General features: G+C 40.9%; 1 protein-coding gene across 1 annotated transcript in view; it reads right to left on the reverse strand.

Moving 5' to 3' along the window:
* The window catches only part of RAB3GAP2 (RAB3 GTPase activating non-catalytic protein subunit 2), a 2949955-nt gene that overhangs the window by 750948 nt on the left and 2179494 nt on the right, over positions 1-19513 (reverse strand). The window contains exon 23 of the mRNA XM_044061656.1: positions 13682-13842. Within this exon, the coding sequence (XP_043917591.1) occupies positions 13682-13842 (161 nt within the window). The remainder of the gene's footprint in view (positions 1-13681; positions 13843-19513) is intronic.

The raw sequence follows: 19513 nt of genomic DNA on the forward strand, positions 1-19513 counted from the left end.
GCAGACACATAGACCCACATATGCTAAGGCACTTAAATGTAACATCCTAAACTCAAAAGACCTCCTAGATAAATACACTTAACTAACATCCTCAGCAACCCCAATTGCACTCTTTCAAAACAACACCCACATCAACACATACAGCCACATTTCGTGGAGCCTCTACTTCTAAGCCTAAAAGACAAGCCACCACAGAATCCAACATTTCAGTCATTGGAGACTCCTTTGCAAGGCACACTGATGTCTCTCTCACCAGGATAAGTAAGGAGAAAGTCATGGTCAGTTGCATGTCAGGGGTCAGGATCCACCACATTACCAGAAGTGTCAGTATGAATCAGTTATAGTCCATGTGGGTATAAATTACCTGAGATGTACCTCCCTAGACTATATGAAGTGAAACATCATGGAGCTCTTGAAATGTGTGTCCCAGGCTAGAATGAGCCTAGCATGAGCTGCATTTTACCTTCTCCAAGGATGATGCTACAATACAAACAAAAAATGACTGACTTTAATAATTGCCTTAGTTTCTGATGTCACTCTAAGCGGACGCAATATTTGTCAGCACTGAAGGATATGGTCAGCAGATCACGCTGCTTTGCCAGGGATTGTCTGCACCTCTCCCCTCTAGACTTTCGAATATTAGCTAAAACATTGTCCTCCCCCATACTGCCTTTTTCAGGCAATGCCAAACTGAAAGCACGTTCAACAGCAAATGAAACCAATAAAATCGAAATGTGTTCCTGCACATTGCTAGGAGTCTAAACAAAAAACTCCATTCCCTAGAAGTCTTCTTTACCCTGGAGAATGCTGATGTCTGTGTGGTTACTGAGACATGGTTTAAAGTCATGGACAACACATCAATAGTGGAAGGTTACAATGCCTTCCACACATTTAGATCAGCTACTACACAGACAGGGACTAAAGGTGAAGGTGTCTCAATTTACATAAAAAATAAACATATCTCAAGATTGGTCAAACAGGACAATGCATTTGAGCTTTTCCACATTCAAATCACTATAGGCAAAATCCAATGCCACTTCCTTGCAAGCTATAGTTCCCTCTCTATGACCAAGGAAACCCATACTATATAAACTTACTGGAAACACTCACCATCCAACCTAATACCATATACATGTGTGACTTTAATTACCACACTATTAACTGGGAACCGTATACAACACCAAACATACAGACACAAACTCTCTGCACCAGATTGTCAATACACCAACATGAGATGCAACCATACTGGATCTGGTCCCCACTAATATGGGAAAAGTGCTGCACACTCCTTAGTATAATGTCTTCTCTAGTAAGGTCAGACCAGAAAATGATTTCCTTTGAAGCAAAAATAAAACCTGGAACCCCAGCTAACCCTGGAATGTTCAGGAACTTCTCTAAGGCTAACTTTCTACTATTAAGTAATAACCTGGCAAACTTTCAAGCCTCCATAAACCCTGAGAACACTGCTGCCTACACAGAACTGTTCAAAGAAACCCTATATAAAAGCTAATAGCTGCATAGAGACAGCTGTAGCCACTAGGAAGTAGTACAGAACCAACTCACAAAACAAGCCACCTTGGTAGAATCACAACATCAACAGGGTGAATAATAGAAGGAAGAACATCATGGCAAAAATCAGGAGGTGTGGCACCCAGCAAGATAAAAGCAAGCTCAAACTAAACAAACAACTCAAAGGACAAATAAAGTCCATCAAAGTCAAATTTGATATAAATTTCTCTTCCTAGGCTAAGGAGAGCCACAAATAATTCTTTAGGTATGTCCATAACCTCAAAAGCAATACACATTTGTGTGCAGAGCTCACTGTAAGTGGATCCACTTATAATGAGCCAGAAGACACAGCAAACCTAATGAACGACAAATTTATCTCCAACTTTACCGTTCTCTCCCCATCAAACATCCCTCAGTAAATACCATCAAATATGACCCCCCTGCAATTACTGGGGAACAGGTCTTTAATGTTCTCTCTAAGGCCAAGAACACTGTCTATATCAGCCCAGACAATATCCTAGGATGCCTTCTAAATAGCATGAAACATGATCTATCAGATCCCCTGGAATTGCTATTTAACTATAGCCTCCAAACAGGCTTTGTGCCTCATGAATGGAGAACAGCAACAGTCCTCTCTCTGCACAAAAGTGGATCATCTAAAGACCCATAAGTCTCACTAGTCTTGTAAGCAAAGTCATGGAAAGAACCATGGAAATGATCAATGACGACACAGGAAACCTCCAGACACTGAACCCAACTCAATTTGATTCATTAAGGGCAAGCCATGCCTACTCAACCTGGAGGACTTCTCTGAGAAGGTCATCAAAACAATGGATGAGGGCAAAATGGTTCACACTGCCTACCTTGACCTGGCCAAGGCATTTGACACAATCCCCCACTTGGGTATCATTGACAAACTTAAGAGGTTAGCTACAAACCCCTACAGCACCTGGTGGATAGCCAGCTGGCTCACAGACAGGACCCAGGAAGTTAGAATTCGGAGTCCAACTCTACAATGAGGCTAGTCACAAGTGGAGTCCCTCAGTGATTGGTAAAGGGATTTTTTTTTTTTTTTTTTGGCATTTACTTCTCTGAAGTCAAGGCTAATGTCAATGGCCTCTGGCTGACTAAATTTGCAGATGATTGCAAATTAGGAGCTGTCACTGAATCGTCCACCGACACAACTGTTCAACAGGAATGGCTGATACAGACAAAACTGAAGACAGAGCCATGGACTAAAACTAAATGCCAAGAAATGCATAATAGTATCCCTTCAGGAAGTCATCCACCCCTGGAAACTATCACATTGACAACACACCCCTAACAGTTGACCCAGTTGCCTGGGACTTGAGGACACACACATATAGTAATCTAACCTTTTTTTTCCTTTTTTTAACACCTTTAATGACTTATCACTTGTGACATAGGCAAATTTACATTTATATAAAATCAGTCGTATTAACAATCTGTATCTGTATAATCTGTATTAACAAGTTCACATTTACAAACATTATACTTCACATATATTGCTATACATCATATAACCTAAGCAACATTACATAAATTATTCAATTACTGCCCCCTTTATTTTTTTTTTTAACAAGAAACGTCCTTATTAACCATCACTTAGGACACAGGGAATCTCACATTTATATAAATGAAAACAATCCACACAGTCACAAACCTAGTTGCAAGCATTTTATATCACAAACCATACCGACACATTCCCAGTTGTAAACATTATACATCAATTAAAATCTACCCAATCATTTTCAGTCAAATATTACATAGCTCAATTAAGTCCTGTATTCTTTTAAACCTCATTCCTCCGCTGTATGTACTGACCCTACAATTCCCATTTTTTCCTATGTAGTTGACTCCTACCCTTTTCTAAAGATCTCAGTTTCAGTTGTTTTATCCCCATTACTATATTCACTACTTCTAGTACAGCTGGTTTAGATTTTGAGTTCCATTTTCTAGCAATTGCTTTTTTGGTAGCCAGCAGAATTAGACACAGCAAGGCCTTACTATGTCTAGGCAATTCTGATACTGTAGCACAGCTCAGAAAAATCATCTCCCTTGTCACAACAATCTGCTCACCCAACATCTATGACAGTGCATCCTGCAGAGAATCCTTAAAGTCCACCAACTGTATGGCATCTAGGTCCAAGGAAGTCACTGTTCCACTGTATTTGGCATTCATCAGACCTATCATTAAGTACAATGCCCCCTTTGGTATGTACCTAACCAGGCATATCCAACAATTGGAACTTCCACAGAGGTTCCTCATTAAAAGAATACAGGGTGTAAGTAACATCTTAAGTAGACTGCCTCAAGGCCCTAGACCTATATTCTGTCTCCTACAGGCTGCTGAGGGCAGATCTATGCCTGGCATACAAGGGATTGTTAGACCCACTCTAATGGAGCTCCTGCATATCCATAAAGCAAACAGCACTAGAACTACCCATTCTAAAAACTTAAACGTTGCCTGTGATATAAACAGGACCTGCTGGACAGAAAGGTATGTATCCCAGAGACTTCCCCTTCTCTGGAACAGGCTCCTCATCCATATGAAGCAGAGTTTCTCCCTAACCCAATTCAAGTGGACAAATGGATGGGGAACAGAAAATTCATCTCTGATTTGGTACCTATGTCTCTAATGGACACAGGCAGGCTGTAAATGGTTTATCTCCCAGGCCCCTGCTTGTAAATGTTTCGCCTCTCAAACCCTTCCTTACACTTATCAAGGGTACCAGAACTTGTCAGATACTTGGCGAGCATGGCTAGGCTTAAAAAGGCTCTTATGATCGTCAGCCTACTAAACACCTATGAACTATTGGGCTACTTGAAAATGTGGATGGTTATGACATGTCAGCCTTCCACCAAAGCTAGTTACATGGCAAAATGGAATTCAATGACTTATTTGATGGCGTGTGTCCATTACACTTTTTGCTAAAAACCTATTAAAGAACTCTAGAATGACAGCAGTGGTTATGTTTTTAAATGTCAACTGGCATTGCCAGTAAGGGAGTAAGGTTGGCCATGATGGGGAGGTGGACAGATGGAGACATACCCAGATAAAACGGAACAGATAATTATCATAATACACCTGAAGCAAATAAAAAAATGTCCAGTCTAAGAAAAATAAGATAGGAAGGGTTGAGACAGGTGGAGAAAGTATTAAAAAGATGTGGACAATGGACAGAGCACAGATGACAAAAGATGTCACAGGAAGGGTCAGAGAGAGAGAGAGAATGTGTGTGTGTGTACACACCTCATGGAATACAGAACTAAACATGAACTTGAAAGTACAACAGAGAGTAATGAAAAAAACAAGTAAGCAATGGACTGAGTTAAAGATGAGATAAAAGTACAAGTGAAGCAAGACACTGGACAAGAAAGAAAAGAAGGCAAAAATACAGAAGCTAGAAGCAAGATTGGCATGAGTTCAAAACTGAGGAGAAACTAGGTGAAAAGGACAACAGCAAAACTGAGAAAAGGAGGTCAGACTAAAATGCAAATCAGTGAATGAAAGACATTACTTAGGATTAAACTGAAATGTAAAAAATGAGGTATTTTTGAACAGATGAACTGAAAAATGGCTATGTGGATAATATGACTTTAAAATTTACAGATAATCAAGGAAAGCAAGTGACAGGATGGCTAGATATTATGTAACACTATGCAAATCAGAGGGATCTGGTCTATGAAGACAGACTATGCAAAATAGGGGAAAAAGAAAACAGAAGAGTAATCATGGCAGGGAGAGCGGAAAAAAGGGGAGGCAGTATCTGGACAGCAATAGAGAAACAAAGGAAGAAAGCATAGTTATAAAGAATTAATGGGGGCTAAAGCTGTGGGACTAAATGAGTACCTTATAGTATTATATAAGTGGGCATAGGGTACAGTGAAAAGGAAACATGCAAGTGGAAAAAAGGGAATGGTGATGTGCAAAGAAACAGACAGTGTTGCTGAAAGAGGGAGGTGCTAGGAAAAACAGACAAATCTAGGCCAGTTTTCTTTAACAACAGTCTAACTCCCACTGGCAATGACATTAGTGGATGGACTGGAAGGGGACGGTCAGCGGTGGTAGGGACAAGGCAGGCAAGGATCATAAGGAGGAGGCAATTAGCAGAGAAATGGTTATTTACTATAGGACAATAGATAGGATGGGAGTTTGAATAAGAAATGTGTGCTAAGATTAGATATGCAGAGATAATGAAAGTGCTGTAAAAAGGAGGGCTGGGTGGAAAGATTAGGAGGTAAGCAAACAAGAGAGAGAAATTATGGAAGTGATAACAATCAGGGTATGATGAAAACTAGAGGGAAAATATGGCTTATTTTAGGAATTCGGCTGCTCAACACATCTTAACAGCAGTGGATTTAGTGAGGGTACTGCAGCTGGCAATGAAAAAACTTGAAAGATTTAAAGAATGTTCAGGGCTGGAATCTAACAAAACAAAAATGATAATGGCAAATTTGGAAGTGAAGAAGGAAAGTACAGTTTTGTACCTACCATAAATGTAGATGTTCGAGTGTAGACACTGCTGCAGTCATTACACTTGGGTTATCCTGCCGTCAGGTGGTTCCCCAGCCGGCCTGCCTGAGTTCCAAAGTCTTGGCCCGGCGTCAGTTGCTGTCGCCTCCTCCCTGACGTCAGTGCGACAGGGGTATATAAGATGCAGCCGACGCCATTTTCTTCAGTTTTTCTTGCCACAGATGTCAGTTGCCCCCAAATAGGTAGGCAATTCAAATTTCTAATAAAACATACATAAGAAAAGCAAACAACATACTTTCAGCTACCAGCAAATACTCCCCATAGGTATTAAAAAGGAGAGGAACTAAGTACGTACTAGCCAGTAAGAGGGGAAGGAGGGAGGGTAACCTGGACTGCAACAGTGTTTACACTCGAACATCTACATTTATGGTAGGTACAAAACTGTACTATGTTCATCGTGTGACACTGCTGCAGTCATTACACTTGGGTAGAATCCCAAAGCTGAGGTAGGGTGGTTGGTTCTATAAGGCATTGGGGTGGCTATAAGGCCCTGCAGCACTGAAGAGGCGAAGCCAGCTCTGGATTTAGAGTATAGAGGCAGATGGTAATGCCTGGTGAAGGTATGTACAGAACTCCATGTTGCTGCTTCCAAAATATCCTTGGTAGGTACTCCTCTGAGGTAGGCAGTTGAAGTGGCTGTTGCCCTGGTGGAGTGAGATCTAATGCTGTTAGGCACAGGTTTTCCATGGTGCATATAGCAGAAATGTATGCAATGTCCTATCTATTTGGAAATAGTCTGTTTTGAAATAGCTTTTCCCTGTGCTGCTGCAGCATATGCTACCAATAATTGCTCAGATTTTCTGAAAGCTTTGGTTTTGTCCAAGTAGAAGTGAAACTGCCTGTGAATGTCCAATGAAAGCAGTAGTCTTTCCCCTTTATTCTGTGGTTTTGGATAAAAAGTAGGCAAGTGAATGGTTTGGTTTAGAGAGACACTTGAAACCACCTTAGGCATAAACATAGGGTTAGTTCTTAAGGACACCCTGTCCTGGTGGAAAATGAGGAAAGGCTCCACTGCCATTAGTGCCTGTAATTCTGAAACACTTCTTGCAGAAGTTATTGCCAGAAGCAGAGCAGTTTTCCAAGAAATGTATTTTAATTCTGCCGTGCTAGCTGGTTCAAAAGGAGGTAACGTCAATTTTTCCAAAACAAAGTTGAGGTCCCAAGTAGGAGTAGGTGCTCTACGGGGAGGTCTTATGTTTTTAGCCCCTCTGAGGTACTGTTTCAGCAAAGGATTAGAGAAAATTGGTGGATTCGTGTTGTAATGCGCAGAGATGGCAGAGGCGTGGATCTTGATGGATGAAAAAGAGAGGCCTTTGTTCAGCATCTCAGTCAAATATTGTAGTATCTGAGGAATGTTTGCCACAAGAGGATCAAGGCTGTGAGCCTGGTTTCAGGCACAGAATCTCTTCCATTTATCTGAGTAGGCTTTCCTGGTACTAGGCCTTCTGGCCTCCAGAATGACATCCATAACTGCTTTGGAGAGAGGCACTGCTTGCGTGGCTAGGGAATCTTCCATGCAGCTAGGTTTAGTGTCTTTAGCTGGCTGTGGAGTAATTGATTGTTGTGCTGAGACAGCAGATGTGGTATTTGAGGCAAAATCCAGGGTGGTCCTTGTGCTAAGTTTTTTAAGATTGGGTACCAGTGCTGGCGTGGCCAGTCTGGTGCAATCAGGATAATTTTTGGCTCTTCTTGCCTGGCCTTAATGAGTACCTTTGAGATAAGAGGCAGTGGTGGAAAAGCATATACTTGTAGGTTTGTCCAGCTGAATGAGAGGGCATCCACTTTCCATGCTTGCGGATGGTAACTCCTTGTGCAGAATTTCTTTAGCTGGCAATTTATTGGGGAGGCAAACAGATCTATGTCCGGGCTCCAACATTTCTTTGTTATCATTCTGAATATTTGAGGATTCAATTCCCATTCGTGTGGATCCATGATATTTCTGCTTAAGTCATCTGCCAGTGTGTTTTTCTCTCCTGGCAGGAATTGTGCTTGTAGATGAACTTGATAGTTTATAGCTGTGTTCCACAAGGTCATGGCTTGTCTGCAGAGGGGGTAGGAATGAGTGCCCCCTTGCTTGTTTATGTACCACATAACTGTGGTGTTGTCTGTCTTTAGTAGTAGTTGTCCTGGATGCAACAGGTCCTTGAAAGCTATAAGGGCATTTTGTACAGCTAGCATCTCTTTTTGATTGATGTGCAGATGCCTTTGTTCTGCGGGCCACTTGCCCTGAATACATTTTCCTGCCATGTGTGCTCCCCAGGTGTAATCCGATGCATCTGTCGTCAGTGTTTGCCTGGCTGTGGGTTGAGTGAAAGGCTGTCCCTTGTTGAGGTGACAAGCTTGAGCCCACCATCGAAACTCCTGTTGAAGGCAAGGTATTAGTGGTATAACTGTTTCCAAACTTAGACAGTGTTGAGACCATACATTCTTCAGTTACCATTGTAGTTTCCTCATATGCAGTCTGGCATATGGAATTAGTAGTATGCAAGATGCCATGAAGCCCAAGGCCTGCAGAATTTTTCTTGCAGGGAGTCAGGTCTTTGTTGCCATCAATTTAAAGTATTGTGTCAGTTGTCCTTGCTTGTCTGGCGTGAGATAAGCCATCTGGGCCGTTGTGTTCAAGCTGGCACCCAGGAATATTATCTCTTGTGAGGGCACTAGTTTTGATTTATTTTCGTTTACTGTGTACCCCAGGCAACTTAATAACTTTTTTACAAACGCCAGATGCTGTAGAAGAATGTCCTTGCTCTGTGCTTGAATCAGGCAGTCATCCAGGTATGGGTAAATTTGAATTCCTTTCTGTCTGCAAAATGCAATTACTGGTGCCAGGCACTTTGTGAAGACCCTGGGCGCAGTAGATAATCCAAAGGGCAGTGCAGAGAATTGATAGTGCATTGGACCAGCTAAGAACCGGAGGTAGAACCTAGTGTAGAAAGATCCAGAATGGGCCTCCAGGCTTTGTCTTTTCTGGGAACCAGAAAGAGTCTTGAGTAAAATCCTTGCCCTTGTTCCTGAGGTGGTACCTTTTGGATAGCTCCCATGTTCATGAGTGCCATAATTTGTTTTTGTGCCTCTGCCCATTGATTTAGTGGCAGATTTGGCATTCCTTTTAATCTTGGCAGAGTGTGAAAGTGGAACCTGTAACCTTTTGAAATGATATGGAGAACCCATTTGTCTTGGGTGATCATATGCCAATTGTGATAAAAAAGTGCCAGTTTTCCTCCCAAAGGGGCTGCCAAGAGTGAGTTGTTTGGCAGCTGGAGTGGGAAGTCATTGGGGCTGTTTTTTATATGGTTGGTGCCTGTCTTCCCCTTCTTTCTGGCCTGATGCACCCCATTGTCGAGGCCTGTAAGGACCTTGTGGTTGACCTCTACCTCTTGGCAGTCTGTATCTGCCCCTTTGAGGTCTGTCATTAACTGGAAAGGACCAATTCTTTGTTGGCCAGTTTCTACTAAATCGAGGAGGCTGAACCTGTAAGAAATCCTTCACTGTTTGCATAGATTTTGCCTTATACTCCATTTTCTTTAATACCTCTTCTGCCTTAACTCCGAATAAAACATCCTGCTGTAAAGGTGCATCCAGTAATTTAGCTTTAACATGATCTGGTAACGTATGTTCTTTTAACCATGCATGTCTTCTAATGACACAGCCTGTAACTGCTGCTCTGCATGAGGCTTCTAAAGAATCAAAACCACATTGCAAAGTATGCTTTCCCACTTGTTCAGCGGCATGCAATAAATTCTGCATTTCTTTAAAATTAGGGAGGATCTGTATCTGGAAGCATTTTTTGTTTCAACTGAGACATCAAAAATTGCTGATATTTTAGCATGTGAAACTGGCAATTTAAGGCTCTCATTGCTAAGGTTGCAGACGTATATACTTTCTTTCCTCATCTGTCTAGTGCTCTGGAATCTCTGTCAGAGGGAACTGGGTTCTTTGCTGATGAGGCCTTAACCCCTTTGGGTCCCTGAGAAATAGTTTCAGGATCAGCAACAGGGCTTTTATACAGAAATTTGTGTGAGTCAGGCACTCTGTAATATCTGTCCGGTTTAAGTGGAGCTGGAGGTGAGGAATCAGGATTTAAGCTGGATTCAGTGTACACATCATCCACAATATCTAGCACTGGCGGAATAGCCAGGGGTCTGTGTTGAGGTAATAATAGGAAGTCTCTGAGCCTTTTCTTGGATTCTGAATAATCCTGGCCTTCCCAATGGAAATGCTCCCTCATGGTATGTAAGGTTTTCCCAAAGGAGTAGTCCTCAGGCGGAGAGGCTTATGGAATAGATTCCTCAGCATCAGAATCTTCATAAGGGGGTAAAGGGTATCCCAGGTCTGAGGATGAATCTGAGAAAATGGACCCCTGGTCGGATGAATCATAATCTGCATCCTGTCTAGGCCTTTTATCAGGAGGGGGATGGGAACCCCTGATCTGAGTGATTAGGTCTTCGGCCATTTTGAGCATTTGTTTCTTAGGCATGGAGGCCTGTCCTGGAGAATGCTGTACTTGTTTCTTAGGTTTTTAAAGGAGGCTTTGACTTAGAAGAGGATTTAATGCTTAGCTGAGTAAGTCTGAACACACCCTCTGAAGCTGCGGATAACTGAGGTACTCCGGATCCCTCTGCAAGATCGGTTTCGGTCTGCTGAAAAACTAGTGCGTCCGAAGGCCCAGCCATCTCCACGTGGGGGTCAGGGGCGGCCTGTGGTTCTGCAGAAGCGGTCGTCAGGGGCAGCGAAGGCGCCTCACTGAAAACAGGAGAACCGGTGACTGGCCTAGAAGAGGCTTCATCGTCAGTTTTGGGCCTTGGATGCCTGTCCTTGTCTTTGCACTTTTTATGAATACCGGTAGTCGGAAGTTCCGACGGCATGGTAAAATTAAATTTTCTGCCAAAGTAATGTCGGGCAAAGTCAAACCGACGTGTATTAGTGAGCTTATTAAACCTAGCACAAAACCGACAACCAGTAACGTTGTGGTCTGGGCCTAGGCATGGGATACAATAAGAATGGAAATCCTTATGAGGTATTTGCTTCCCACAAGAAATACAGTTATTAACTTTTACTGACATCGGTCTGAGGCAAGAAAAAGTTTCCCCAATGGGGTACTTAGCTTTGTAGAAGACTTCGGTTCTGGATTCGGAATGAAAATCTCAGGAGTAGGCCGACCGGCACTTGCGAACTGCTTTTGCTTCGGGCACCGCGCGGCAAGAAAGACTGAAGAAAATGGCGTCGGCTGCATCTTATATACCCCTGTCGCACTGACGTCAGGGAGGCGGCGACAGCAACCGACACCGGACCAAGACTTTGGAACTCAGGCCGGATGGGGAACCCAAGTGTAATGACTGCAGCAGTGTCACACGATGAACATCTGGCAGAAGATTCCTGGAAACCTCAAGCCAAATACCTGAAACTGAAGATAAGGGACACAATGAAACACTGAAAAAAAGAGAAGCAAACTGGGGAGCAAAAAGGGAAATTTCTAGGTAGAAAAAAATGTCATAAGGATTATAGTGATGCCACAAATCATACATGGGTTAAGGACAATACCTCTGAGACATAAGATTAAGTCAATAGGACTCATGCAGCTTATACATGACTAATAAAATATGAAGTGTGGAGTAGTCAAAAATAGCCACGGGAAGGGTTTTAAGAGAAACAGAAATTCTTAATTGGTAAATACTCTCACACCAATTGAATGCACTTACATTTAATGCATGACAATGGCTGATGGTCCATACTGGAAAAATAAGACATAATGGAACAACTTTTTTAAGGGGAGAAAAGGTGGGAGGGGAATGGAAGGGTGGATGTTAACAGAAAAAACAAAATGAATGAGGAGTGGGGAGGGAAAGGGATATGGACATTTGGGACAATGAAGACATACTAATAAAGTGAAACTGTGGGCATTCAAAATGTTAAGCATGAGGGAGAAAAACAAGAAAATAAGAAGCTTAGTTAATGGTTATATGAAGAGCCAGAAACATGATGGGATATGGCGCATCAAGAGTGATGGAAGTACTGTTGGATAAACGCAGTATGTACAACAAGCCACCAGCAAAAAGGGAGTTGAGGATGCAAAAGGAAAAATCACCAGACTCTCTAACAGGATGATTGCCTGTAATCACAGCTGCTCTCCTCCCATACCCAGTATCTCTAGGTGCCAAACAGCAAATAGAACAAATGGGTCAAACAGAGGGTAAGGGCCCAATGTGGGAGACAAGGAAGAAAAAAATGAGATCAAGAAATAGTCTAACAACAGTACTGTGCACTGTTATGGCGGGCAAGACTAATGTTTGTTCAGTGACATATATTCAAACTCATTCTACTAACATGTACCACAACTTTTACACAAATTACTAAGTATATGCAATGAAAGGACACAAAAACATTGGGGCATCACTCTAACAGTTCTGCAGACAGGGCTCAAAATGTAATCAGCTGCAACTATTCATAATCACAGCAACACTATTTTGTATTAAAAAAACATTCATTGTAAGTCAGTATATGCAACAACTGTTTATAAAAAAATGAGAATACACCCCCAAAACACTTGATAAAGAATATTCATATAAGAACCACCTTATTATTTTATGCATTAAACTTGTAAACTCTTCAATAAAGGTGGACAAAATTTCAAGTTAGTCTGGTGTCCCTCTCATCAAAAAAGACATACTAAGGGGATCTATATGAAGAAATGATGTGGTCCGAACCTGGTGTACAGCTGCACAAGAACGTTATTCTCAATGTACTTGAATGTTCTACACAACTGAGTCTGTCAAGGAGACTGTTCAGTTTTATCAAAATTAAGCTAAACAGACTGCTCCAGTTACACAGAAGCATAACGCCCAACCTTCGGACCAGATGACTAGGGTTTGATTAGTAGTCGGGCAACTGACAGAGTGGCAGGGAAGGGATGAGCATGCCCATCTAAACTGGAAGGCCACTTGTTAATACACCCCCTAAGGGGAGGTGTGGTCCAAAGAGGGGAGTTGCCTTCGGACGTAATCAATGAGTGAGGTGAGCATGGAAAGGGACTGGGAAGATCATAAAATAAAAATCCCCCCAGATAGAAGCACAGATGAGCTGAGACCCCAGGACACCTGCAGGATCCACAACCACATCCAGTGAAAACAGAGCAAGTTCAGAGAGGCTGGAGAGCAGCTAGTAGACCCAGTGTGGAGATTAGTTACTGGGGGTCATCTGGTAAACAAGAGGCCTGAGGGGACCAAAACAACAAAATTAAACTAAACAGAACTGCCTTTCTGACAGGCACAGAATGTTGCTAAAAGTACACATATGGTGCTGTTAAACAGCAAGTCGTGGCACCAAAGTGTACAATTCTGTGCAACACTGCTCTTCTGGATTCAGGGGAAGTTGCTACCATGGAACTGTTATTATATTCAAACATCAAAAGGTGTACAACAGCTAACTAGTGAAATGTTCTTTACACAGATAAATACTTAATTTAATCTCTGGTAGTATCACATGCAATTTTTTAATTCAGACAAAAACATGAATGGCAGTTTAAATTTACAATTTCCATTTTGCAATTTTTTAATAACCACCACTACAACTGTTCAAATCAACAATGAAAAAGAGGGAAAAAAAACACTGTCTTACATTTTCTATAGCCAAAATGCTGTTGTGGTTAACTGCAATGGAGTAACCAACTCGTGCAGCTAACAAAGCAGCGCCAATGTTTTCAGCCTGGATACAGATCGTACGCATCTGCTGCCACCAAGGCGATACAGACTGAACGTCCCAAGCTTCATCTACAGCACCTGCAGAGCAAAAACGTGATTAAGACATCAGCAAAATTAATAATTTCAGACCTAAAAAAAAATCAGCTTTAATAATCTGGACAGTCACTCCATTGATCTTCCTGACTCACTGCAATTAATTGGGCACCTGCAAGATTCCACTTCAATTCAACATAAGCCAAGAAAAAAAGGTCTCCAACTGATTCCGGTGTTCCTTCTGGTAAGCCAGTTCAGCCACTGGAGATCTACTACCCAGTGAATGTTAACTCCAAGAACCCTATCAAGTCAATCCCAACTCATCAAACTTAAAAGACTCAAATGTTTTACATGTATGTTATCTGTACTGTGAAATCACAGTTGTGCAAGACATATTTTTCATTTTTACTGGATGTTTCTCTTTTCTCTGCAGTTGTTTTACTACGAAAAGTGTGTGTGAGCAGATTTTAAATACAATACATATACATAACATATACGCATATGGATCCCATTTTAAATGTCAAAATCCCACATGATCGAAGATGAAAAGATCAAGACAAGAAAGCTGAAAGTTTAAAATACTGCACACGCAGAAGATCGAAGGTTAGAAGACTGAATGTTCAGAATGTTGAGTGACGGAAGATTGAAATTTAAAGTGTTGATGTCTTCATACCAATATTGCCATAGGTCAGCTGTAGTTAGTGTTTGTAAATGTGGTATGTCCCTTTAAATTTGTATAGGAAACATGTGAACAAATATTGTGGATGTTTCGTACAATCCCAGTAGTAGTGGATGTGGGTTTCGTACAATAAAGTAAGGGAAAGGTGTCTGCTCATTTCTCCACTGTAGAGTGATCCTACAGTTGGTATATATAGTTGGGGGGTGTGGGGTGCACGGCCCCCCCCCCAAGTTGGAGGGTCTGGGGAGAGTAGCCCCCCCACTTAGATTGGTTTTAGATAGTACAGTTGTTTGAGGGAAGGTTAGTCAGTAGTTATTTAATGTTATAAATAGTTTTTGTGTGTGTTTTCAGGTATATAGTATTGTGTGTTATTTTGTATAGGATTGCTTTGGTTGAGTAGGTTGTATGTGTGGCTTGCTCGTTAGGGTTCGGTATTTTGGGTTTCGGTTTTGTGTGGTTTCAGTATTATACGATTTCAGCTTTCTGGTCTTGATGTTTTCATCAATTATTTGGGATTTTGATATCTGAAAGTACTGTAGATCCATGCATACATATACATGTGTGTGTGTCTAAGGAGGGAGAGTCAAAGCCCTTCACATGGGACATGGGGGGGGGGGGGGGCTTGACACCTGTGGGAAAAAATGCTTTAATTTGGATGTCACTTGCAAATTTCACTGTGCATGCATTTTGACAAGTTTAACTTATCCATTTTGCTGTCAAGCAGTTATGATTTCTTTTCTTAATACACCACCACAACCACTGAACAATAAGACCACAAATAACCAGTGTCCAAAACGTTTATTGCACTTTGACGTCTCTGCAAACTGCCTTCAAGGAGTAAAAACACTCATACAAACACCTGCCTACATATACAAACTCAATTACAACTAATTACATTCAATTAAAAAATTTACATCAATCAATGAATAAAAACCACCAATTACATTCTAGATTCAACCGATGTGGGAATAAAGTATTAAATTTCAAAATGTACAGGGATTCTTTATACAATAAAATATTTTCATATCCCCAACTCCATGTTGAATACATTCCAGAAAAGGTGGAATGTATTCAACATGGAATTGGGGATATAAAAAATATGTTATTGTACAAAGAATCCCTGTACATTTTGAAATTTAATATTTTATTCCCACATGGGTCAAATCTAGAATTTAACTGGAGGTTTTTCATTGATTGATTGATGTCAATAACTTTTTAATTGAATCTAATTAGTTGTAGCTGAGTTTGTATATGTAGGCAGGTGTTTGTATGAGTGTTTTTACTCCATGAAGGCAGTTTGCCAAGACGTCAGAGTGCAATAAACATTTTTGGATACTGGCTATTTGTGGTCTTATGATTTATTTTCTTGTGACCTTTAAACCACAGTACTTCAGCTTTTTCAGGGGAAAACCTCAGAAGGACACGGTACTGAAAATTTTCATCATGAAATTATGTACAAGGGCCACATGTGGTATCTTAAGTAATGCAACTGCAAATTAATGGAGATCATTCCTGTGATGGTGAAACCTAGTTTAGTACTGTCTAATTGACCTTTCCAAGGTCAGCATGCATATCATGATCAAAACGGAGAAGTCGGAGTACCAGTAAAACTCAGTTATCAAAAGTGAAGACATGCTTGCTTGCGTCATCTGTTACTAGGCTTTTAATTTATGTATATTACTGAAATAAAGCAAAGCACATTGCAAAATATATATACACTATAAGAAAAGAGTATGGTCACACAGTAACAACAATGAAATACATTTTTATCAATCTATTTTTTTAACTGGAACTTCAACCCCATGCTGTCACTCCTGTTCATGCTTCCGCCGTTCAAGTCATGACCCTATGTACTAATCCTACTGAACATCTACACTTGGACAACAACCTTTTCTCCTTGCAGCTTGCTATACATAGAATATTTCTATACTTGCCACTGTACAATGCCAACAGGGTTCTGCCAAGGTAACAAACAGTGCAGCATCAAAGCCTTCTGATCTGCATCAGGGTAACATAATGCTCTAAAAGGACCCATTCCTTCCCACGTAACAAAAGAATAGGTCGCTGGCCATACAGTTTTCCACCTAGCTGACACCCTAATCCTTGGGATGCTTATCAAAACCCAGTCAAACGGTCCACAGTCAGAAAAGCAAAATACTTTTATGTCCCAGTGAAGTAAATTACAACAGATGTTACAGCTTAGTGGACCAGTGGGCAGAGTGTTAACTTCCACTTCTGGTAACCTGGATTTAACTAGCAACCATGTACCCTGAAAATGGCAGAGAAAAAGAAAAAAAAATATTAAAAGTATTAACCTTCTAATCTGCAGCAGTAACTAGTGAAGGTATGGGGGCATTTCAGACCGGAAGATAAAGGATGTGTCTCTGTTCTACATCCCAAGCACATAGAAATACCTGTATTCAGACTGACAACTATGAGTGAGTATACTGTGAGGGAACTAACATGGCAGGACATCAAGACCACCAGTACGGGAGCAAGCCATACTTCTCAACTGTCCAGATGTTTGTAGAATGTCCAGATTTTTGCCTCATATTTTTAGTCTGTTCATCAAAAAATGAGTGGCTTTCTGTGAAATAACTGTGGATTCAAATTGCTAAATAATGGCACACACGAGTTTTAGTTTGTATATCCTTCAAGAAATGCAAGCAAACACAAATCCCATTATTCTAACAACTTTCTAAGTTTATAAGAGCAATATTTAAAATCTGTCCCTATTTATGGGCCTTTGCCCCCCCCCCCACTTTAATTTAGGCTTTGTCCAGATTTTTTGAACTAAGAGCTATTGGGCAAACAATTTAAAAAATTAAATAAGTAAGAGCCATTATACACTTTTACTATACCAGAAGTATTTTGGTTCTTAAAAGACAATCTCAGTTAGTACAGCACATTTTTGGAACCTTGAACACCAGATGACATGCAACAACAGTTGCTGACAAGAGCTACCCACACTAACAACCCTTTGTGTTATCCAGCTTTTAATACCAATGGTAAGCATGCAAGGGCCTCATTCTCTCCTCACTTATTCTCCAATAGAGGCCACATAAGCACAAATGGCATTACTACAATCAAAGATGTATCTTCATAAGTCTCAAAGTGTTTAAGCATACAAACTGGTAAGCTTACCCTTAACGTAAGCCATTATGGTCATTCTTTATGGTAAGAAACTTAATGGAAAGTCTCTCTATATAAGCCAGGATAAACTTTTCCTCATGCATGACCTTAATGTACAACTTTGGAGTTTCAGCCACTACAAACTTCAAAGTAATTTTTTTATGGTATTATAGAACAACCTGCCAATCATAAGCGGACCGGAGTTCCGCTGTGGCGACCCCTAACCGGGAAAAAGCCGAAAGACACAAACAATTATAGGACAACCTGTAAAAAAAAAATTCTAAGACAGGACAAGCTTTTCCTATGACAGAGTTTCTTAAAGCTGAATAAATGAAAACCCCTATAACACAGTACTATAGTGGTCTGCCAAGGTAATGAAAGTCATGCCTGTGTGTAGTGTACAGCAACAGCACAAAGTCTTAGGCTGTCACCTTCTACAAAATCAGTACTCACTTTTCAGATTAACGTAGAGATGGCTTTTGAGAAGAATAAAGAATTGCTGAGGTTTCCATCTAGACAACTAATTAAAATGGAGGACAGGCCAATCTGTCAATCAAAGTTCAAATCAATGGAGGAGAAGGGCTCTTCAAAGGTGAGCACAAAAGTCCTGTATTCTCTAACTTTGCCTCTCGGGAAGTGCATGCCACCTGCCAGTGTATGCTGCTATGTCACACACATCTGGAAACATGCACTCAGCCCCTACTCCCCAATCCTGAACCCCATTAAAACTGAGACAATTTACTTGTAAGAAAGAAAAAGAAACAAGGATATGCAATAATTAACCACAAAACATACTGTGACATTCATTCAAATAATCCAAGCCTAGGGGACATTGTCATTGATGAAACAACATTATGAGTACCATACATTCATTAGCACTTACTTCAAGAGGCCTACAGCAGAAGTAGTGGTTGGAATAATTCTTAATCAGCACCAGAATCGAAACAACATCCCAGGGAGCAGGGGTCAGAATAGCTAAAAATCTAGAGCTCAGAAGGCATAATCCTTTAGCTCAGTATTAACAAAGAAGGCCAGACTTCTAGAATCTAAGTCCAAGCAATAGTGCTCAATAAAAGTGCAAACCAAAAACCAACCAGCCATGGCAAAATCTTTCTGAATAGAAACATTCTTGAAACTGTCTCCAGAAGCAGGCATAGCTCTGTTGGGGTTAACTTTAACTGCTATGGTCAAGATGGAGTTTGCAATCTGATGGCAAAATAGTGCATTTATCAATCTATACAGATAGTGTCTCTTTATCCTATGAACAGGATATGAAAAGCTGCTTCACATTCCTGAAAAAATGCACAATCCTCTATTAAACACAAAGCTGATGATGCACATGAGGGGAAATAGAGTTTCTTTCCCCTTATATCCAAATGGATTCTCTCTGTAAAGAAAATAGTGAGGTGAATAGACTGGTTTAAAAGAAAAATTTGACACAACTTTCAGAGAAAAAATGTGGGCTAGTCTTGAAGGAAAAACCATCTCTGTCAAAGTGGTGTTCCCTGCAGAACAGTTAACCAATGGGTGTGTTCTAAAAGCAAACTTCAGATCCAGCCAATCAGCCAATCTGAATGGACAGGCAAGAATGTCAATCATAAAGTTCAACTTCATTGAGAAGTAGAGATCCTCAAACCTGGGTAAAAACTGCAGAACCCTATGAGGGACAGTCTTACCAAGCCATTGCGGGGATATAGTTCTACCTGTTCACAACGTGATGACTAAAACTGGTCCTGACCCAAAATAAATCAGGAATTGTATCTGTGGGGCTCCTACAGACTGATATGCTAGATGATGCCCACCATGTTCAGCAACTGTATCCAGGACCTTTGGACATGATCCCCTAGAGAGTCATGACCCCCTACAGAGTCACCATCTGGAACATGACATAATGGATGTGCTTGC

This window comes from Protopterus annectens, chromosome 1.part0 (genome assembly GCF_019279795.1).
Source record: "Protopterus annectens isolate FY-2018-M chromosome 1.part0, PAN1.0, whole genome shotgun sequence".
NCBI classification, from domain to species: domain Eukaryota; kingdom Metazoa; phylum Chordata; order Ceratodontiformes; family Protopteridae; genus Protopterus; species Protopterus annectens.